Source organism: Rhea pennata, chromosome 25 (assembly GCF_028389875.1).
Source record: "Rhea pennata isolate bPtePen1 chromosome 25, bPtePen1.pri, whole genome shotgun sequence".
NCBI lineage: Eukaryota > Metazoa > Chordata > Aves > Rheiformes > Rheidae > Rhea > Rhea pennata.
In genome coordinates this window covers 5,618,809-5,636,628 of record NC_084687.1, presented here as the reverse complement: position 1 = coordinate 5,636,628, position 17,820 = coordinate 5,618,809, and the positions used below count along the sequence as shown (strand labels likewise).

The following is a 17,820-nucleotide window of genomic DNA, read 5'->3' as shown; positions in this document are numbered from 1 at the left end:
CAGTGCCTTGGGCTCTCTGGTTACCAACAGCCCTTCTTCCTAGGTCAGGCTTGTGGGAGAGGTATTTTCCAGAGTGCATGATGAGAAACTGCTTTCTCTGTGAGGTTGTCCTTTCTGGCTAACCTCGTGTGATTCTGTTAAGAGCAGTTTCTCTGCATCTGCATCACATAGACCAGCAAGGGACACAAGCATGTTCTGGTAAAGGTAAGCGCATCTATTACATGCTGATAAAACCTGTGTGAATGTAGAGATCTCTCTAGGACTAGATTACACTGTACACTTCACAGGTGTTGGTACAAGCTCCTCAGAGGGTGTTGCTGTGAGCTTTTCTGTTTTCAGGTAGTAGCTGCACTGCTCCTTGCTCCTCCCAGGTGAACCACACTGTGCCTCTCCCTTCCTTGTTGCGAGATGGGGATTTGGAGAGCGGTGGGGAGAAGCCAGCTCGCGGTTTCTAGTGCGAGACTTCCGTGGTGAATCTCTAGGTTCAGGAAGGAGGTTTCAATACTGTGTTTTTTTTTTTTTTTTTCCTTGAGATCATATACTGTCTGCAAGATGCTCGTGTTTTATTTATTCAGTAGAGTCAATATTTTGTATACCGTGTAAGAGGAGGGCTGTTGTAAATGTTTGTGAGGAGGAGGAAATAAAGAGGCTGCGGAGCCGGCGGGCCGCGTGGGTCTGACCGAGGGCAGGGCGGAGGCCGCCAGGCGGCGCCCCGAGCGCGGCGCGCCGCGGCCGCGGCCGCTCCGGCGGTGGAAGCTGCTCCCGGCCGCGGGCCGCGCCTCTGCCCGGCGGCGCCGCAGGACGCGCCGCGCTGCACAGCAGCAGCATCTCCGAGCGCACAGCCTACCTGCTGCTTGCAGCCCCGAGGAGAGACCGGCTCTGTTTCTTACCTCTTTCTCCGCTGACTGGGGGGGGGCGGGGGGGGACAACGAAGCGCGGAGCCAGCTGCTGTTGCCTGTGACTTGCTTCGATCCGCTTCCAGCATGAGCATCGCGCCTATTGCGCTGGGTGCTGTACAGACACAGGGGAGGAATTGCTGCCTCTTGATACCCCCAGTAATTCTGTGATACGGTGCAAGTCAAAGTCTTGAACCTTGCAGTGCCACAGTATGTTAGTATCTGCGGATTTTGAAGAGTTGGATCTTTCCCGGTCCCTGCAAGGAATTTCTATATTATCAGCACCTACTTCAGAGACGGTGATGTTGCAACACGGGGGTAAGTGACACCCAGTGGCACACTAGCATATCACTGGAATAGCTAGCTATGAGCTACTCTCTCCAAATGACCATGCACTTTTACTCTGTGTGTGTGTGTGTGTGTGTGTGTGTGTGTGAAAAGTTAAAATTCTCATTCTGCTTAGAAAGTACAGAAATTTTATACTAACTTACTTGGCTTTGTGGCACTTGGCTGTAGAAGGCAAGGCTAATCTCTTGAGCAGATTACAACCAGAAACACCATTTTCCTGTAAGGTTAGACCTTAAACCTTCAAAAACCTTAAAATTGTTCTACTTGGACACGTCTAACCTCAAATGTTACCATCAATGCCTACAAATCCTTTGAGAGAGCAAAGGACAACATGATTCCTCTCTCTGATCAGTGTTTTTATCCCATGCATGGACTAGCATGTGGCCATTCTTGTTACTGCTGTGCTTTTTTGAGTTTTAGGGTGTGTGGCTCCTGCGATGCCGTAAGGTAAAGTAGCTGTTTCAGGATGACCCTGGGTGCCTGCAAAGTATTGCTGCTGCCAGAAGCCTGTGTCCAGTGGCCTGCAAGTCTGTTCCCCTGAATGGCTGAGCTAGGCTCAGGCTGTGTTATCTGTTAAAGGCAGCCCCAAGACTATCCTCAGCCTCTAGTACTCTGCTCCGTGAAGCTGCAGGCTGTCTGCAAATCCACAACGAGGAGAGAAGATCTTAAGCACCTCTTTAACAGTGCAGCATTTGAACAGTATGGCCTTGCCAAAATACTCCTGCTGAAATGAAAACCTGTTTCCTAATGCTAGCAGCAGCCATTACTGTTCCTACCTGCTAGGACATGATTTTTCTTCTCAACAGTTGGAGAAGTCTGGACTGTTCCCAGCATAAATTAATAGGCAATGGCAGAGGTCCAAGGCATCTCCTCGGGACCAGGCTGAGCACTCGGACAAAGCGGGAGACGGGTCAGTGCGAGCCCATCACAGGTAGAGTCCGGGAGCGCTCCTTTGCGCTGCGGGCCGCAGGAGGTCCGCTCCAGCCTCCGGGGTGACCCTCGCGGGGGCCGGGCCGGGCCCGGGCTGCCAATGGGGCCGGCGGCCGGAGCCGAGCCCTCGACGGGGCGGGCCGGGAGCCGCCCCCGGGCAGGAGCAGCGGTGCCAGCAGGGACGGGAGCGGTAAGGGGGTGCGGGGGGCACAGGGGCTCCCCGGGGGCTGCCACAGGGGAGACAGTGGCCAGGGGCAGCCAGGAGTTGGGGGGGTTTTAACATTTTTTTTTCCCCTAGGACAAAGTGAGCTTGCTGAGCCTGGGCTGTGCGCCAGCCTCGGGCTCCTCGGCACCGGGGGCTTCCAGCCTGGTCCGTGGCTCTCTGCAGCTGCAGCCCACCTGCGGTTTTTTGGGGCAGCTGTGTCACACTAACCTCAGCTTGTCCGTGGCTGGGTCACAGCATGGGGCATCCCTTTGTCACCTCTGTTAATGGGTATGCTACAGGCAGCATTGATTGTGAACACCTTAAATACTTACTTAGCATGTTAGTTCTTGTCATCCCTGAAAGTTTTTTCTGAGTCAAGGTTTTGCACTGGCGGCAGGAATGTCACTCGTGGCTCTGAAGAGGTTACACATGCTTTTTGTGTCCGTGTTGTTTAGTGACTGGAGAGGAAAAGTGTAACCCTCAGTTCAGTTCCCAGCTCCTGCCTGTTGGCTGACCTTGGGCAAATCATTTTTTCTCCATGCGCTTAATCTGCACATCTGTTGATTTCATAGCGTAACTGAGTGCTCTTAGAGATTTGAAAAACAGTAAGAATAGAAATGCTACGTGTTGCTTGAAAATCGGGTTGATCTTGCCTTACCGTATACTTCAGTGAAGGCTGAAGTTTGGTTTCTGTTTTCTTGCAGTAGATTGTCTTAATCCATTGGGATAACAGTACTGATGACATGAGTTTTGCAAAAGTGCCTTGGACTGATGAGACACTGACAAGTCTAACAGGTGTTTGCAAAGTCCGTTAGTAATGGAGCACCCCACAGGGTTACACGTTTCCCCTTCCCACTGCCCAGTGAGGTAGGATGTTACTCTTGCCCATCCTTGGACAGGGAGCTGAGGACTCCAGTAATTGCCTCCAGGTTGTACAGGAAATCTGCATCAGAGCAAGAAGGCCTGCTCAGGTCTTCAATCCAAATCTAGTGGCTTAATCATTGGACCATCTTTCCTGCCCTCTGATTATGCTTTTTTTTTTTTTATTTTTATTTATTATTATTATTTTTTTTTACATTGTTAGCCCAACAGAACTGCTCATTCTGTATTTGCAAGGTATGTACTCAATGAAGCTTCTGTGCTAGGGAGTTGATAGTCTCATTCACTTGTCGTGGGGGCATACTGAAGGAATGGAGACTTCCTGAGCTGCTTTGCAAGGAGAGCAAATTGGAAAACCAGCTTTGAAGACTTTCTGGAAGAAGAAAACAGTAGTGTACGGTCGTCAGAGGGGGAGAGACTTTTCTGAGTCCGTGAAGCATATGGAAGGAGGTGATGAGAGAGGGTCAGAGAAGCAGAGACCAGAAAGAGATCATAAAATTGGAACAGGTTAGAGGAAAGGGTGGGACACGGTATTGCTTTGAAAGTGATGGTTCAGAGTATGAGTCTGTGTTGGGATGAAAACCTGAAAGTGGAGGGTGGCCCAAACATCATTCTCGCCTCATGTATGAGTAGTGTTGGCCTCTGCTTAGCATGAAATGCTGATGTAGAGTTGTGCTGGAGACAGATTGTGGGCAGCATTGCAAATGGCACTGAGTAATGCAGCATCTTGCTCTTAGCAGATTTTGAACTATGTGAAGATTGTTTCTTCTTAAAGAGCAGAGCCTTTATATTAAATCCAGAATGCTTCTCAGAAATTTCCTTTCTCAGCTCCCAGGACCCTGAGGAAACAGTGATCATAAGGACTGGCTTGACTGGTTTACAGCTATGCAGAAATCTTACGGGTTCATTTCTCCTGGAGAAGGTTCATAAGTGACTCTGGCACACAATTTCTTTCTTTTGGAAACTCACCGTCTGCACTGAAAGTCTAGAAATATGAGTAGAAAAATTGTGCCTTCATTGGGTGGTTTTGGTGTTGCAGAAGCAGCGCACAGTCCCCAAGCTGCCCTCCTGCAGGGATAGTGCCCTGCTGTGCAGAGCTCGGTGGACACTTTGACACTACATTAACCATATGAGCAGCAGCAGAACCTGTGGGTTTTGATGTACTGAATTGTGGGAGACCAGTCTCTTCAACAGATTGCATGGGTCTAACCTGGAGGTATCATGGTCTTTTTTTAAATCTGTTTAGAAAGGTGATGTTTGTGTCTCAAAGGGCCCTGTTAGCCCAGACAGTCTCTCTGCGCCGCTTTCTAAAGGTGCGACTGCAGCTTGGGTGGATTTTGGCTGGCTTTAAACTTACCCGTTCAGGTATCAGTCGCTGGGGTAACCACAGCAGCATGGCTGCTGGTGAATACTTCCAGTTGGTGCTCGCACAGAGCCCCAGGCATTCTGGCAGCCTGGTTGTCGTGTTATCAGCTCCCAAACTAGTTAGTTGTAATCCAGATTGGATAGGTCTGCATTAGGTTGTGGTTATACCAATGTTTATAGTGTGGAGAAACCGCAACCCTCTCTTGGACCATGATTAGCTCCTCATTGTAAGCCACAAGACATCCTCTCTGCCATCTAGCAGTGCATACCTGCCCTCTGGCAGGTGTAACAGGGAGTTAGGTGGAAGAATGTGAAATGTTTTGTAGGGTATTATTGCCAGAAGAATTTGCTTCTGGGAGGAATCTAGCACTTTGCAGCCTCTTGGATTTTCTTGCAAGAAAATGGTCAGTAGATTTTTTTTTTTTTTTGAACAATGGAATCTTTAAAAATGAGCAAAAACCATTGACTACTTTTGATGTTCTCTTTCTAGTGTACAATCAATCTTATTCAAAGTTTGAGGTTTTATGATTTGTTTTTAATTTGGAAATAACCTTGGTGGTGTTCACTTGCAGATGGGCAAAGACTTTCACAGCCTCAGGAGTCCCAGTTGAGCTCTTGCGAAGGCTTCTGATCCAGCTGAGCCAAGAGCTTATTGTGGACACAGCAAGTGAGTCAACAAATGATCTCTGTGAGTTGCAAAGAGCTGCTAACCTCTTCAGGTTCCTTGACCGGCTCAGCCAGCTCCCCACAGCTAGAGAGCTTTGCCAGTGCTCTACAGAGCAACATGCCACCATCCCTTCTGCCAAGGCCTGGCAGTGAGAGGGCCTCTAGCCACCCAGAAGGCTCTGGCCATCTCCTTCCAGGCAGCATCAACCACTCTGAAGGCACCTCCCTCCACCTGTCCCAGGCAAAGGGGGAGGATGCAAAACCCCAAGTCACTGTCTGTGAGTCTCAGCTCAAGCTGCCTGACTTCTGCAGCAGTCTTTCCCAGGACTTTATTCCCACCCTGGAGGAGATTGAGGAGTTCCTGAGGGAGAAGGCTGAGTTTCTCAAAGATGAAGCAAAAGAGCATCTCCTGCCTGGAGGGAAGCTTGAGATCAAATCCAAGATCAGCTTAGGCACTTCTGGGGAGCAGCCTGTGTCCAGGATAGTTAAAGAAGGAGACATGTTGAATGCTGCCCTGTCTGGAGGGACAACTGATGGTAGTAGTCAGGCAGTAGCTGCTGGAAACATTCCTGTTATCTTCCAAATCCAGCCTCTCCAGGTGGACAGTGGGAGCTCATTAGTACAAAGTGCTACAGGTAGTGTCAGAGTGGCCCAGTTGGTTATCAGCTTGCAGGGCCAAAGTCTGGCCCTCCTTCCTCAGGTCCAGCCTCCCGTGCCCATCTTAGACCAAAAGTATGTCAAAATTGCTCCCCTGCCAGCTGCCCTGCAACCAAGGACTCCAGGAAACATGCAGGAAGTGGAGGTAACCCCCAAGTTTCAAAAAGCCTCCCCTTCCCTCGTCCGCGTCCACAAGTGCACGCACCCAGGCTGCGGCAAGATGTACACCAAGAGTTCCCACCTCAAGGCTCACTTCCGGCGGCACACTGGGGAGAAACCCTACACTTGTGCTTGGCCCAACTGTGGCTGGCGGTAAGTAGAAGCCACAGGCCTCCGTGCGAGCGGGTGGCCCTGCCAAAGGTCTCTCGTTGCTTGTCAGGATTCAGGAGAGCTTTCATCTAGTGAAAATCCAGGCTAAAATTTTCTTTACCAAATGATTTAGAGATGAGAGCTATAAGGAGGACTGGAGGAGAAAAGTTTTTTGAGACAGCTTGGGTAGTTTTCACTTAATCTGAAGTGTTGAACAACTCCAGCTAGAGAAGCACATCTGACCCTCTACCGAACATTCAGAAGTCTCCCTTGAAAAATGAACTGGATGCCTAAATACCCTCTGGCAATCCAGCTCTTCCCAAGTAATTTAGGGCTTTGCACTCTTTCTTTGGCTATTTCAGGACAGTTTCTGTAGTTGGGCTACAAAAATGGCTTTTTCTGTTAATATTTGTCCTAGATAATAGGAATTTGCTGCTTCCTGAGGAGCCATTACATAGTTCTGTGTACATTTAGCATAACTTTACTTTCTCTTGCTGTTTGCTTGCCCTAGTTGCTCATATCCTTCAGATACCTATGGGCCTATAGCATTTATCCATGTTGCTCTACTTCTGTTTGCTCTGTACATGGTGATGGTCGTTCTTTTCTTTTGTCTCCAGTCCCTGAAGTAATTCTGCTTCTTAATCAGTCTTACTACGCTTCTCTGAATTTTTTATGCTTTGGTGTTCTCTTCCTGGTACTGCATACCTGTCCTGGGGGCAGGATCCTCAGTGCAGCCTTTGGCAAGAGGGGTTAATAGTCCTCAGGTCTTGTGTAGCACCTTTCATCAGCAGATCTCAAAGCGTATCACAAAGAAAGCTGGTGCTGGCAGTGCTGAGCTCTCCTGGTCTCTTATGCAATGCTTTGGCATACGCTTGCTGCTGTGTTTACCCAGATGGTGCGTTATAGCTTCTGTCCTGGGGTAGTGAAACTTCAGAAGGTGTGAGACTAAATCTGAATTTTGGGACTGTCTCTTGCCAGGCTGCTGTTCCTTTGCCATCAGCAGTTGTGCCCCTGTTTCACCTACCCCTGCAGCAGATGTCTATAAGCATCAGATCCTTTTCTGATACCAACCAGTGCTGCTGAACATATCCTGCTGCACCTGACTGAGAAGTCCAGGGATGGAAGAAAGGGAGCATGGCAACTGCACGAGCATCAGCCCTGCTCCCTACCTGGCCACCTGCCTTTTCCTCCATCTGATCCCAGCCCAGCAGTCAGCCTGAACAGCTTTTTTCTCTGGGAGGGCAGGGGGGGATGGTGCTTGCGGGTACCACAGCACCCTGTAAGAGGGACCGACCCAGCCTGCAGGCTGTCGGCTGAATTACTGTGCTCTGCCTCACATATTGCCCTGCCCTCCCCCTCCGTGGGAGCAGTTATACGGTTAGCAGCATACACAGCTGCAGATGAGGTTCCCAAGACTGTGCTCCCTTCTCTAGATGGGGCTCCAACTGTAAATTTGTATGTCATTTCCCCTTGCTCTCTTTACTGTGAGGAGCAGAGACCTTGTAACTCTTTTCTTACAGCAAAGCTGGAGAGAAGTCAGTGTTTCTTATGGAAGATCCAAAGATGGCCTTGGGACACGTTTACTTTTCACAAAGCCTTTTTTGAGTAGGCGCAGTGTTTACTATATCAGGTGTGAACTTGAAATCCTATTGCTAGAAGACTGGGGTTATATCTGAAGTGCCTTGCATATGCATGTTTCAGCCAGATCGAAAAACCTTTCCATCTGTGTTGGCTCCTTAGAGGCAGAACTGGGATAAATACTACCCAGTCCTCCTCTCCAACATTCCCTGGATACTCAGACGTGCAAAGCACGCTAAAGTCGCAGCAGCTCCCAGGCCTTGTGATACTGGGACCATTTGAGGCGGCACTCTTAAAAGCTCAGATCAACTTGCTCACTTGCTGCAGGTCCGCCCAGGTGTGGATTTGTTTGTACCAAGTAGAAGATAGGGTAGGAGATTTAAGTGGGGACATGCATGTGGTTAAAGGGATTTTCCAGGCTGTTCAGCTGATCTGCTCCAGGTGTGTGAATTACACAGACAAGCAGCATGAACACTTCGGGTATCTATGTGGCCCTTGTTACTGCATCCTCAGAACAGTAGTTAGCTTGCTTCTGCATGGAAACCTCTGCTCCTCTGCTGGAGGCTGGCTGCATTCACTTTTCCTCCTTTGTGCTTGGTGTTTAAGTCAGCTCACAGACTGCCTCTCTCTCTTCAACCAGCCCTGGCTGACAGTGAGAAATCTCTGCCACGCTGAGAAACAAAGGGATGCTCACAGTTTGCAAGTAGAACCAGTGCTCTCTCAGGAAAAACAAGCCTTCTCTCAGCAGTGATTCCCTTCCTGGCTGGATATGCAAAGTGACAGTAAAGCCTTTACGCCCTGTAGCTACTGCCAGTCTGGGCTGATGCCCCCAAAAGAGGTTTTTGGGGGAAGGAAGGAAGGAAGTAGGTGAACACTGTCCTTTAAGATCAGTGTAAAGACCTGAAGACCTCAATGAGTGAATTCTTTTCCCCCATCTCTGAATTCCCCTTGGAGGTGTGTATTTCTTTCCATTGCCTCGAGCAGGAGCCTGGCGTACCTGTGTGCCTTGCTCTTAGATTGGATAGAGCAGAAGAAAAGTAACTCACCCAGGGTCAAATCAAGAGTCTGTGGCAGAGATGCACCTCAGCCTCCCAGTTGCTAGGGTCCTTGTGTTTCCTGTGCTGTCTGTCAGCGAATGCTGGATCCACCATGCTTCCCTTCTCCTGCAGGTTTTCTCGATCAGACGAACTGTCCCGTCACAAGCGTTCCCACTCCGGTGTCAAGCCTTACCAATGTGCCACCTGCGAGAAGAAGTTTGCCCGCAGTGACCACTTAGCAAAACACGTGAAGATTCACCGTGGCCAGCAGCGCAGCCACTGGACAGTTTGGGGTGGCAGCAGGAGTTAAGCCTTGCTGCTCATCCTGCCTTGTGAGGCTACATTCAGGAGGCCCAGGAGCCAGGCAAAGAAAATGCCAACACCACTGTTCTTATGAAGGGGGGAAATGACTTTCCTTTCCTTTAACAGATGTAGAAGACCCAGTGTTTTACCTCTGTTCAAGGATGGCTTCAGTTCAGGGCCTGTGGTACTGGTACTGTTGTGTGTCTTCTAAATATATGTGATGGAAATCCAAGTTAATCAGGGTGCGTTTGTGTGTGTATGTGTAGGGAAATTGGTGTTGGGGCAGAGGATGGCTTTACAAGGTCTCTTTGCACAGGATCTGCCTCCTGCAGTGTGACAGGTGAGAACTGGTTTACAGCTCTTCATCCCCACTGTGGGGCCTCCCCTGGCTGCCATAGCTGTGATTTGCACTACCATCCTTTAGCCGCTGGCCTGCAGCATTGCCAGGGCAGCTAGAAAGGATTCCTCCTGGCTGGATTTGCTCAGAAACCTGTGAGCCTGTCTGGCAGGTTGGCATGCCAAGGTGGGCAGAACTGCCCAGGTGCATGGACGGGTGTGTGTTTGGGTGTTGTGAAGATGTTGGGTGGATTGAAGGCAGACATTGGCAATGGCTTTCTCGGTGTGATCTACATGCGGTGTTGTCCATAACTCTGCTTTTTTTGTATCGGTGTTTTTTCACCCGACGAGCATGTGGTGCACCAGAGCCCTTGGGAAGTGTGACGTTGCAATAAACGTTACAGCCACAGTGTGAGGAGGGAAGTGTCTCTGCTCAACTTACTCAGTATGGTACATGCTGAAAGTGGATCAAGAGAAATGCAAGCAGAACCAGCAAAGTCCTTTTTCACATGCTAGTGTGGAGGAACATCGGTGTGGACAGACACTGATGTGTACAGACCCCCAGGAGAGCTGTACACACCATTCAGAGGGAGCAGTGTGGCTTGCAGGTGGCTGATGTCCTCTCTGTGTTTGACTTCTGGTTAATCAAAGGCCAACTCCTTGCTACTGTTCCAAGTTCCAAAGCTTCTGCAAACATCTGGGAGGGAATTAGGTGCTTGTACAAACAAAGAATAAGCGTCAGGAGTTTGAGCTAGGTGGTTGTGCCCTTTGCGAAGCCAGGCACTGTGCCCTTTCTACATGACTTTGCCAGCATGCCTCAAGCTGGTGTGTAGTGCCTGTGGGCTCTTTTCAGCTCAGGTGGGCTTGTGGAGTTCTGCTGTTGCCTCACTGCTCTTCCAGGGTAGGTCTTCATGCACTTGTCTCAAGTAGCTCTTGAGCTATCTTTGGTGAGGAATGTTGGGGTATACCCAAAAAAAGGACAGGAAAATGGGCTAAACTCTTTCCCTCTGTAGAGAGAATGTCTGTACAGCAGAAGAGGTTCTTCTCTGATCATTTGAGCCCTTTTTGAGTGATGACTTTAGAGAGAGAAAAAGCCATACTGGAAGGGATATCTATTGTGTCCTACTCTAAGGGTTGGTAGAAGCATTCCAGAATGGGATACCAAACAAGGATCCCAATTTCAGGGCATTTCTAAAAGACATGAAGGGGAGAAAGGGTTTCCCTTATATGCTGGTGCAAACCTGTGTTCCCTGTTCAGTATCTCTGAGAACTGCTGTCAAGCCTCCCTACAGAGAACAGCTTCAGTGGAAAGGAAGGAGGGAGTCCCACCCTGAGACTGCACCTAGGTTTGTACAAATTCAGCCACATGTTAGGGCTTTAGATTAAGTTACTTCCTCTGTGTCCCCTGTATGCTGTCTATAAGGTGGGACTGATAACACTTTTGTGTGAGAAACTTAAGTTTGTGAAGTGGTTTGAAAAATGCATCCCACAGATGTAGTGTCACTGAAGAAGTTTGCTGCTGGTGGCTACTCCTTTCTCAGCACAGCGTCTGGAGCTGTTGCAGCTTTCAGCAGCTAGCCCAGTGTGACTTCAGGGAAAGGAAGAAGGGACCTGAAAGTCCTGGATGTATTGGTAGCCTAGAATATTTTGGGATGGTTAATGCTGTCCCTGAAGGAGATGCTGCTGCTGCTACACAAATGGAATGGGGTACTTTCCGCCAGTGAGGTTCTCCAGGGTGCCAGGGGGCCCTGTGATGAGTAAAAAGGAACTTGTTTCTCCTGCTGCAATGATCACAGCACAGGACCTAGTGATGCTGGGTGCTGTATAAGCACCAAAGAGAAGGGTCCACTTCCCCCATGTTTTTGGCCTCTATGAACAGCAAAAGTTTCTCTAAAGTGGAAACTCTAGTGTGCAGAAATGATGTTTCCACAAAGGAGAGAGACATTACTAAAAGCTGGCTTGGGTTTCGGATTCTTTATTCTGAAAACAAGCAGACTAGCAGCTGAAGGCTTGCTGGCTACCTTCCAGCAGCAGCATAGTGGGGAACCGACTTGTGGCTTACCCAGCTGCAAGAGCTGCAGTGTGAGCTGTAACTAATGGTTCTTCTGTTATGTTTCCAAAGAGCTGGCGTGCATGGGTTGCGTGTTTCTTGGAGAACACCTGCATTGCTTGCTTTCCTAATCCCCAGGCGGGAGAGCAGGGTTTACAATAGACATAGCTGGAGCCATGCTGCTTGACTTCAGATCCAAGCTTTCCCCAAAGGTCTGGGAGGGTTGGTTTTTGGATCCCTGCTCAAGCGCCTTCATCCTTAGCTCATAAGTGGGTAGGTGTGGATTGCCTGAATGGAAAGGAGCTGCCTGCAGCAAAGTTTCTTTCCCGTGTAAGCAGAGTTGTTTAAGACCTGCAACCCTTGTGTTGATTGCTGAGTGTTCTCCTGTCTGGGGAAGGAAGGTGGCTTTTGCAGTGATTAGCTGGAGACCTGTGCCTTGAGCTGGCTTCTGAACCTCCCCCTTGAACTAGGGGAGTGAGTGAGTGTCTCCAGCACACCTCTGCCCAGCCTGGCCAGCCAAGACCAGATGCCAGCAAAAGACGCAACCTAAATCCATGTAATGCTGAAGCTTTAATGATGAGCCAGAGGAGACAGGTATGCGAGAGCCTATTTTTGGTTGGCTTTTGTTTTGGTGGATTTTTGCTTGGCTAGGAATTTACTTCATACTCCCTTTCCTTGAGGGCCCTCTTTGCAGGCTGGATGCCAGCATGACTCATGCCTGTCTTGTGCTTTTATCTGTTCCCCTTTGCTCTTCTCCCTTGCTCCAGACTCTCACAGCACTCTCTGTTCCCTTTGGACCTGCCTCATCCTGCCTCCCTCCATTTGCAGCCGAAGGCGACTAGGGTGATTGCGTGTTTCTAAACGATGCAGCAGGACGCGCTGCGCCCGCTGTTAGTTTGAGGCGGTTCTCTGTTCTCCAGCAGCTCTTTTGCTAAGCAGCTGCCTTGCAGCCCAGGCAGTCCCAGGGGTGTGTTTGCTGGGGAAGACCAGGCTGGGAGCACTGGCGGTGGTGACTTGCAGCTTAACTGATCTGTTTTGCCATTCCTTTTAAACAGACCGCAAAGGGAGGGGAGAGATTTTTATAAAATAAAATACCCTAGATACATATCTCTTGCACAATGTGTATTATAGTCTCACCTGCTTCCCCCTGGGGACTTTGGATAAATGGCTTAGAAGGTTTCTTGTAGGCTCTGTAATTACCAGTCCTTTGTTCCAGTGAGGTTGGAACTCCACACTAGAAACTGGCTTTGCTGAGCTACAAATGAAATCTCTGACAGCAGGAGGGGATGAAGAGTGGGACATTTTTGTCTTCCTATTGACAAAAATAAACTCATGTTGCCAAGAGGTATATCTAGTTCTCGTGTCACCAGGGCTGCTGGATTATAACCGTGATTCGGTCCCAGATGGTGCTGTTAAGCAAACTGGGCCACGTGCCTGCCATGGTTTCCCTGTTGGTGGAGGGGGAATGGGAAGAGCTGGTTGTCTTGTGCTTGAAGTGAAAAGGCTGTCAGGTTGCTAAGCAGGGCTTTTTACAAAATTAAATGCAAGCAGACGAATTGTAGCAGGGCAGGATGTAGGAAAGCACAAAGAGGAATTCAGACAATGTTTCTAAATTTGCAGCTGTGGCTCTGGTTACAGCAGTGCTCAGTGCGGAGCCCTTGATCTGTAGCATCGTAGGTAGCAGGCACCAAAATTCCCAAGCAGCAGCCCAGGCAGTGCTCGCTGGCCAGCGCGGGCTGCCCGTCCCCTCTGTATGAGCAATTAGAGGAGGGCCAGGGCAAATCTTGAGTTTGATTTAAGGCCTGTTTGGAAACGCGTCTCTAGGTTGGCTTGTAGCTCTGTGGGATGTTTTCTTTTTCTTTTTGTCCCAGTAAAATCAGAATTGGATTTTTATTGATGATTCTCCCTTCCCGTGTCCTGTCTTATTTGGGGCAAATGCAGTTCTTGGCCAAGTTTCTCCTTCTCCTGGGATAGTTAAGCAGCAGAATCTGGCTTGTAGCAGTGAGCAAACTGGAGTCTTGAGTTTCCTCAGAAGAACAGGAAGGGGCCTTTCTACACGTGAGGCTGCACAGGCGCCAGCACACTACGTACTCCTGGAAAACAGGCAGACGTTTTCAGGAGCAAAGAGAAGCAGCCCACTGTTCCTTCGTCATGCAGGAGCCAGCCACCAGCTGGGCCAGATCCTTTCTCTGCCCTCCCTCCTCTGGGAGGCCCATGATTAACAAAAGGTCAGACCTTGTAACGTGAAACAGGTGGAGGAAAACGTTTCCAGCCATATCAGCAAGGCTTTAACCCTCGAGTGGCTCAACAGCACTTCTTGGGCCTGAGGCTGCAAGCAAAAGGGACAAGAGCCCTTTGTTTGCTTGCATGCATCCTGGCGTGAAGAGCTGATGTGATTCAAACTCTGCTGGAGCCATGGCTAAGCATTAAAGCTCAAAGTTTCCTTGAAAAGGAGCAGGGTGTATTGTGGCCCTGTGCTGCAGCTAATGCAGTAGTTCCCATCTGATGCCTCTGCTTGCTTCTCCCCTCTGTCAGGCTGTGAGCAGGCACCTGGCTGAGCTCCTAGGGGCTGCTGCCCTGGGAACAGAGAGGTTAAAGGATGCAGTGAAGCCTGAAGAAGAAACGAGCTAAAACAAAACAGCTGGCTCAGCTGACTTGGCCTTGCCGTGTTGGATGGCTTGCTGCTTCACAGTCAGCTTCCAAGGAGGCACAAGTCTTTTCCTAGAAGGCTTAAGGAGGAAGAATGTTGTTTTGTAGAAATAAGACTAAGTGATTGCCTTCTCTTGGTCACTTCCTCTGTAGCGCTTAGTTATTGCAACTCCATATTGGGTGCTTTTTTTTTAGCATGGCCTTCAGACAGATTGTTTTCAAGATTCCTTCTTTCCTAGGAGCTGTTCTCCACTCCTCTCTGCAGGTAAAACAGTTTGCTTTCCAATGTTTTGTCTAGGCTGTGCTGTTGGGAGAAGATTCCCAGCTGATGTGATTAATCACTGTTCAGTCTGCCTCAGGACTCATTACGATGCACAGAATGTGCTTTGGTGGACCGGGGCTGGATGAAGCTCTGTGGGAGAGAGGATTGGAGGTGATGGTATCTAGTCAGTAGAGCCTTCTCTTGCTATTTGGTCCAGGAACTGGGCAGTGGTAAAAGGAAAGGTTTATCTTTCCCTTGTTTCTGGAAAATCCACCTAGATAAAGACTGAGGTTTTTTGGCTTAGGAAGCACATGGTGGGAGGGAAGAATTGGATATGGAGCTTGACACCTGCAAATATGTTCATTTTTGGAAACGTTGGCTTTTCTCTGTGAGTTACACTAGTTTCTCTCTGACCTCCCCCAACTGCAGTTTCACAGCTCCTTGCTTTGGCGCGTAGACCACAGCACAGTCTGCTCCTTCACCTCTTCTAATTCGGACCTTGGGTTATTTGCAGAAATGGCATGCTCCAAAATGGAACTCTAGGCATTAGTCAGATGTTCACGATGGGTCCTAACTTTGTCGCATTGTCACCAGCTATGATAGTGCTGCTGGACCAGGCTAAGAAAAGATCTAGTGAGGTCCTAGGGTGTGGGAACTTCACATAGGGGACTGGACAAAAGTAGGGAAAAGGAAGATAAAACACTGGAAATTAGTCTGAGAGCATTGTGCAATAAACAGAGATCCTCTGGTGCAGAGCTTTATGGCCCAGCTTTCGTAAGCACCGGAAACCACCTCCAGGCTTATTTGGGTTGGTGGAGATATGCTCTTTTGGAGAGAGAGAAAAAAAAAAAAAAAAAAAAAAAAAAAAAAAAAAAAAAAAAAAAGCTTTTCCCTGCTATATCTACTTCCTAGCTGCATAGTGAAGTTTGTACATAACCAGGTAATTCTGCACTTTTCTAAATGAACCCTTGAGTGTAACTTTGAATATTAACAGTTGTTGTGTGACTTGGGCACTGCATGTCTTGCTCAGCAAAGTAGAAGCTGAACTGATTTCTGCAATGAAAACGTGGGCAACTGAAAAGCTGGAGCGCAAAAAGGCTTCACAGGGTCTGAGAAATACACTGCGAGGCTGTCAGTAATGTGAGGAGGGGAACTGATTTACTTGTCCATCTTCTTTGAGGTGCTGCTTTCAGATAGTCTCTTCAGCAAAGGCAGCTGTTACTTATGGGCCCAGCTCCGCGCCTTGCAGCAGTCCGCGTCGCGCAGCATCCTGCAGCACCTTCAGAGCGCCGGCGTTGCTGCGTGCGCAGGTGCTGCTGCGTCCTCGGACGCGGAGGATGGCACCTCTGCGAGGAGCTTGGTGTTCACCTGCCGTAGGAAGCTGGGCCCCAGCAGCCCGTGGCAGGGTCACAAAGCAGCGGTTTTCCTGTGGGCTGAGAGCCTGGTTGGAGGCTGCTCTAAACCTAGTGACAGCAGGATTTCCTGTTGTAAAACCTGTCGGGTTGATGACTAGCACCATCTAGGCCTCGCAGGCAAACTAGCACTCGGGCCCCTTTCTGTTAGAGCTGCTTCTGCACGGAAACGGAGCCGGTTCGCAGCCAAAGAGCTGGACCTTCCCGCTGTGCCTCTCTGCGTAATTTACGTTGCTCTTCTCACTGTGTCCAGGAACCCAGCTTTTTCGTGAGATGCTTCTGAAAGTGAGCAAGGAGCCTCGCATCCCCCCTTTCACCGCCGGGGATACCACGAGAGCTTTAGTACGCAGTGCCGACGCTGCAAACTTTCATGCCTTAGTGAGCCGAGGGGGCATTTAAATGTTAGGCTTCCTGAAAGCGTGTCTCCTGGGGGAGAAATTCATGGATTCTCACTGTGAAACTTTAAAAATGAACAAACAACCCTTCCTTGGTCTATCAGCTTTTCCCTTGTGAATGTACCCTCTTGCTAATGAGGCATGAAGCCCCTTAGTGCTTTCTTGCTTATTTGGTGACTTCTAGATTTCTAGTACTCTTGACCAGCTCGATTTCAGAGTTAGGCACTGTATTAGAACAGGCACCTCTGAACTATGCAACCGGGCTTCATTAGCATCTGATTAGCTGTTGCATAATTTGCTGGCTTTCCTGATGCCTCCACTTTCCCCTTTCCTCCCTTAATTATCTCAAGCCAAATATCATATGACTGTGAAGTCAGACCCTTACTGTAAGATTTCTCTTTTTTGATAAGTCAGTGCTTTTGAAAATCTTTGCACTTCTCTTACTGAGTTTTCCTGTATTTTCCTAGAACTTTTAGTTACATATCACTTCACGACTCTGCCCTTGCCTCAGAACTCGTAGCCGTCTGTCTGGACAAAACTACTTTCAGGAGCCCCGCTCTGATTAAGCCTTCCTAGCAATCCCAGCAGAAATGTAACCATCTGATTTCCTTTATCTGCTGTCTGCTTCCTTTTAAAATGTCTTTGCGTATGAGCTTTTTCTAAACTCTGCAGTGTTGCCAGCCTCATTTTATTCCATTGCTTTGCCTTGTTTATATTTTCACCCCCTGTGATGCTAAGGTAGAAGCACCCCCAGATCAGTCTGCAAACCCATGTTAAGGAAAGCAGAACGAAATGAGTTGCACAAAGTGGGAAATTCACTGTTGCACTAAAAAAGTAAATTCCTTTTTTGACTGTTACTCAGTGGAGTTACCCTCAGCTCGTGCAGCTGTAGCTGAAGCCCTTTAGGCCATTTGGATGCTAGGGTCAGTTTGTGTCTAGCTGTTTCCTCTGTGTAAATCTGCTTGGGACTGCCCACCTCTCAGGGTAGTCTGTGCTGTCTGTTTAGCACCTCTGCATTAGCTCTGAAATGAGTGCTAAGGTAATTAAAAAAAAATATGCTAATTGATTTTGTTGATTACAAGTGAAAACAATGCCAGGGAATAATCTAGAGTTAAGCTGCTGTAAAATCTGGAAACTCAGACTTGCACTCAGAGATGGATCTCTGCTATTTTTAATGATCCTGGTTCTAATTAGAACCTGTTCATTACAAATATCCTTCTGATATTTATATCCCTGATACCAAGATAATGCCTGTACCTTAATTCTGCTCCCTCCCCCCCCCACATTTGATTCAGTGTATATTAATGGAAAAGATGGAAACGAATTTCTCAGCTTCTGAAAAATGCCTTGCAAATTGTGTTAGGAGCCCGTTTCAGTCTTATATGTGTGCTAAAGCACTGGATGTGTGTAGTTGTTATCTGGATGAAATGCAAGTCTCCTGTGAGCAGGGTGCAGTGCAGATGTGTACTCGGTGGTGAAGTGTGTGTTGCTTCAGCAGTTGTTGCTGTTTCTGCTCTAGGAAATGCTTATGTTTCAGAGCTCT

At 48.7% G+C, this 17,820-nt stretch overlaps 1 protein-coding gene across 2 annotated transcripts; it reads left to right on the top strand.

Moving 5' to 3' along the window:
• The first annotated feature begins 1,416 nt into the window (after positions 1–1,416).
• Positions 1,417–9,410, top strand: LOC134150893 (Krueppel-like factor 15). Of its 2 annotated transcripts, XR_009960736.1 has the most exons (4): positions 1,417–2,154; positions 2,473–2,667; positions 5,196–5,290; positions 9,003–9,093. XR_009960736.1 is itself a non-coding variant. In XM_062595057.1 (2 exons), the coding sequence occupies exons 1-2, from the start codon at positions 5,303–5,305 to the stop codon at positions 9,178–9,180; spliced, it is 1,134 nt and encodes a 377-aa protein (XP_062451041.1). In that variant the 3' UTR covers positions 9,181–9,410. The 2 variants fall into 2 exon arrangements, 1 of the variants encoding a protein (XP_062451041.1); XM_062595057.1 differs by lacking the exons at positions 1,417–2,154; positions 2,473–2,667; positions 5,196–5,290 and adding an exon at positions 5,303–6,258 and having other exon boundaries at positions 9,003–9,410.
• Positions 9,411–17,820: the final 8,410 nt, after the last annotated feature.